Source organism: Cetorhinus maximus, chromosome 16, assembly GCF_964194155.1.
Source record: "Cetorhinus maximus chromosome 16, sCetMax3.hap1.1, whole genome shotgun sequence".
Classification (NCBI taxonomy): domain Eukaryota; kingdom Metazoa; phylum Chordata; class Chondrichthyes; order Lamniformes; family Cetorhinidae; genus Cetorhinus; species Cetorhinus maximus.
The window spans coordinates 42,152,514-42,155,818 of NC_135894.1; the positions used below are offsets into that span (position 1 = coordinate 42,152,514).

Consider the following 3,305-nt stretch of genomic DNA (forward strand, 5'->3'; position numbering starts at 1 on the left):
TTTGGGTTCATTAGAAAAGGCATCCGTGGAAAGGGAAACATAGGGTTAACATTCTCCAGTTCTGATGAAAGGTCATAGAGCTAAAATGTTGTCCTTTGAGAGAACCAGGATTAAGATATTGAGGGCGGAAGCTGGCCAGAAATGGTGGTCTTTAAAGAGGTGGATTTTAACGCGAGAGAGAATGAGGGGGCGGTAGAGAGATTTAGAGCAGGAATTCCAATCATGGGGGTTGGGCGGTTGAAGATATAGCCGTCAATGGAGGAGAGGATGGGGTGGAGTTAGGAATGGAGAGAAGACGTTTAATGCTGGCGTGCCATCCATTTGTAGGACGACTGCATAATCCAATCACGAAATGCAATTATTTATTCTGTTAATAAAAAATCCGAAATTTATCATAATTTAAGCTTACCAGAAAAACGTTTTTTTTTTAAAACGATTATCGGCATTGAAAATTGTAGCCTGGTTTCGAGTCCTCTTTGTAACACGTTTTGCACAGCAAATTCAGGCACTTCGTATATTATGAACTAACAAGCTCCCATATACTGCCCATCTTTAATGGTGCCAGAGTTTTGACGTACAACTATTCCAAATACATATTTTGAACTTTACATCTTTATTTCCTATATATATACACAAACACACAAGCTGTGCTGAAACTTAAAATTGTAACATTCCGTATAAGCCTTTCCTCGTTGTGTCATTAGATCAATTATCTTGCATGTTTTTTCAAGGATAGTTCTTTTAAAATTATCTTAAATGCTTCCGCTTATATTTGTGTCTGACGCACCCTGATCTGCGGGCGCATTGTTTCCCTTAGGGTCCTTCATTTGAACAAAATCACATCCACCCAATTCGGTAGGATTTTGTAATAACAGATGCAACGCAATATAATCAAAGCTCCAGGCTCAAGTCAACTAATGATCAGTGCAAGGAGGCAAAATCCAAGCTTTTGCTGTGGGATGTATGGTTTACAGACAAGAGGAAGCTAATAGTCATGGAGCAGCCCGGGCAAGGATTTCTCGCAGTTGTAAAAAGGCGGGGAAAGAATGCGGCAGGACTGACAAATGCTTCCACAACCTGAAACAATCCACTCAAGACCGCCTTTAATCGGACCGCACATTGCACAAGTTTCTGTGGACAGGCTTTCTGTAGCTGGTGCTGAGTAATAAGAGAAATTATATACTCTTCCCAAACCGAATTAAAAGCTTCAATGCTTGACTTGGTTCCAAAAGAAAACAGGCTTAACTCTACCCGTCAGATACGTTTCACCAGTTTTTCATGATCGACCTCTTCTACTTGTGAATTTCAAATTTACCACAAGCTCGTGAAAATCTCACTATTTTTCCTTTATTTTTAACATATAGGTTTAATATACCACCCTGTACAAAAAGTAGGGTTTAAAATAAGAAAAATAGGTTGATGATAGTAAGGAACCTCGTCATTATCTTTTAGCAGAAATTCAGTCGGTTCCACGCAGCAACTTAACACACGCGAGTAACTATGCAGCTCTCAGTCATTTCATTGGCCCTTTCAATAGCCTCATTTCGTCAGGGATCTTAAAGCCCTCTTCAGAAGCGTATTTTACAAACTCATGTACCAGAGATTGTAAAAGAAACGCGTCTATTTTGTGCGCTTATAAAAATGAGTAAACGGTTTACAAGACACGTTACAATTTTATACATCACATATATAGTACAAAGTAGTGCAAAGTAAAATGATGTAATTTCCACCGGCACTGCCGCTCATAACCACGCTTCAGTTCCATGAAAGTTTTATTTCTCAAGCACGTCCTACAAAGCCTTCCCTTCTCCCAGCAATAAGACGAAAACACAGAAAAGGGCTTATTAAGTGATCAAGTTAAATCCGTTTTTGGAGCAGAGCAGAAAATAACCTTGCAACTTCAGTTAGGCTTGGCTTGGCTTAACTTCATTAGTACTGGTAACTTGATCTGTGCTCAATGTCCCCAGCTGCCGAAACCGATTTCCTGTTTGTAGCGGTTAGTTAGAGTGTTCGCTTTTCTGGTCAGTTTTGACAGGACGGTGTATAATCCATTTAGATGATAGTGGAATTGTTTCTGCAAGTCTTCTTCTCCTTCCGCCTCGTCCACCCTGATGTCCATGGTGGCGGCTTTATCTTTCTTCCTATCGTCCAGTTGCACCACACCCCACTCTATGTCGTTCTTGATGGATTTCAGTAAGACGTAGTAGTTGTACATATCCCGCTTATCAGAGTAATAGTTAGACGCTCCGGTGCTGGAAACGCCGTTGACTTCGCTCTTGCCTTCATCTTCCAGAGGGACATCTCGCAATAGGCTGGGCACCATTACCGTCTGGTCCATGTTATTGACCGCACCGATAAACTTGTTCATAGCGTTGAACAGGGAGTGCTTCTGGTTGTAAGTATCCATAATTTGCATCATCTTCCTTAACGCGGTGTTTGCTTTCGCCCTTCTTAGATGGAATCCTTCAAACTGGAGCTTTGCAGTAACTTTGCTCCCGCAGTGCTGACCTGATCTTCGCACTGCAAACCAGCTCACTTCCTCAGCGGACTTAGAAAGGTGTTACTTGGCAACGCTTTTTATTCGTTGCAAAGCAAGATGGAAACTGTCGTAAGATGACTTGGACGCTGGGCACTGACCCAAATATAATAAGCGCCTCCCTTCTTGTTTCCGGGCCGTTCTGCGGCTGCTTTCATGCTCCCATTGCCATGGAGTGAGTTAGTGAATGGCCGGCTCCGAGTGCAGAACAGACCCTTGCGAGCTCTCCGGGATACGCCCCATTTCCTGGCAACAAATCAGGACGCCGCCGGCATCATGACGTCAAACCTCACCCTCTCGCTGCAGACCAATGGCGTAGCGGGCCCTTTGTGAGGTCAATATGCTAATAAACCCCGCTTAAAAAAAACACAGCCAATGGCCCTTGGCCATACGTCACTAAAAACCCTGGCAACAGCCTGCGCCTTCATTTTGATTGACAAGGACAGCTTGTGAATGGGAGCTGCTGCTGGTGGCCAAAAATGACATGTTTCAAAGCAGCATCTCATTAACGCCAATTAACATTGTGTTGCCGTTTTTATTATTTTCGAGCTATTTTATTCCAAATTTTGTACTAGTGAATTGTCTTCAAATCTTCCATCCAATGAAGGGTTGCTGTGTTCAATATGGGAGGGGGAAACATTGAGCGTATTGCAAGAACGGAATGTTGTCCTGCATAGATTGCACGGATTTTATTAAAATTGGACATTTACGGCAGAAAGGGAATCACATCTCACAGGGCATTTTTTGTATTTTCATTCAACGTAAAATT

General features: G+C 42.4%; 1 protein-coding gene across 1 annotated transcript; it reads right to left on the reverse strand.

Annotated features, from left to right (window-relative positions):
* Positions 1 to 540: 540 nt before the first annotated feature.
* LOC144691561 (mid1-interacting protein 1-B-like) lies at positions 541 to 2,716 on the reverse strand. The gene has a single exon (XM_078559758.1). The coding sequence runs from the start codon at positions 2,417 to 2,419 to the stop codon at positions 1,955 to 1,957; it is 465 nt and encodes a 154-aa protein (XP_078415884.1). The 5' UTR covers positions 2,420 to 2,716; the 3' UTR covers positions 541 to 1,954.
* Positions 2,717 to 3,305: the final 589 nt, after the last annotated feature.

Bases quoted from the DNA above. Each gene is read 5' to 3' on its own strand.
- LOC144691561 (XM_078559758.1), bottom strand. From the start codon at position 2,419: ATGATGCAAATTATGGATACTTACAACCAGAAGCACTCCCTGTTCAAC.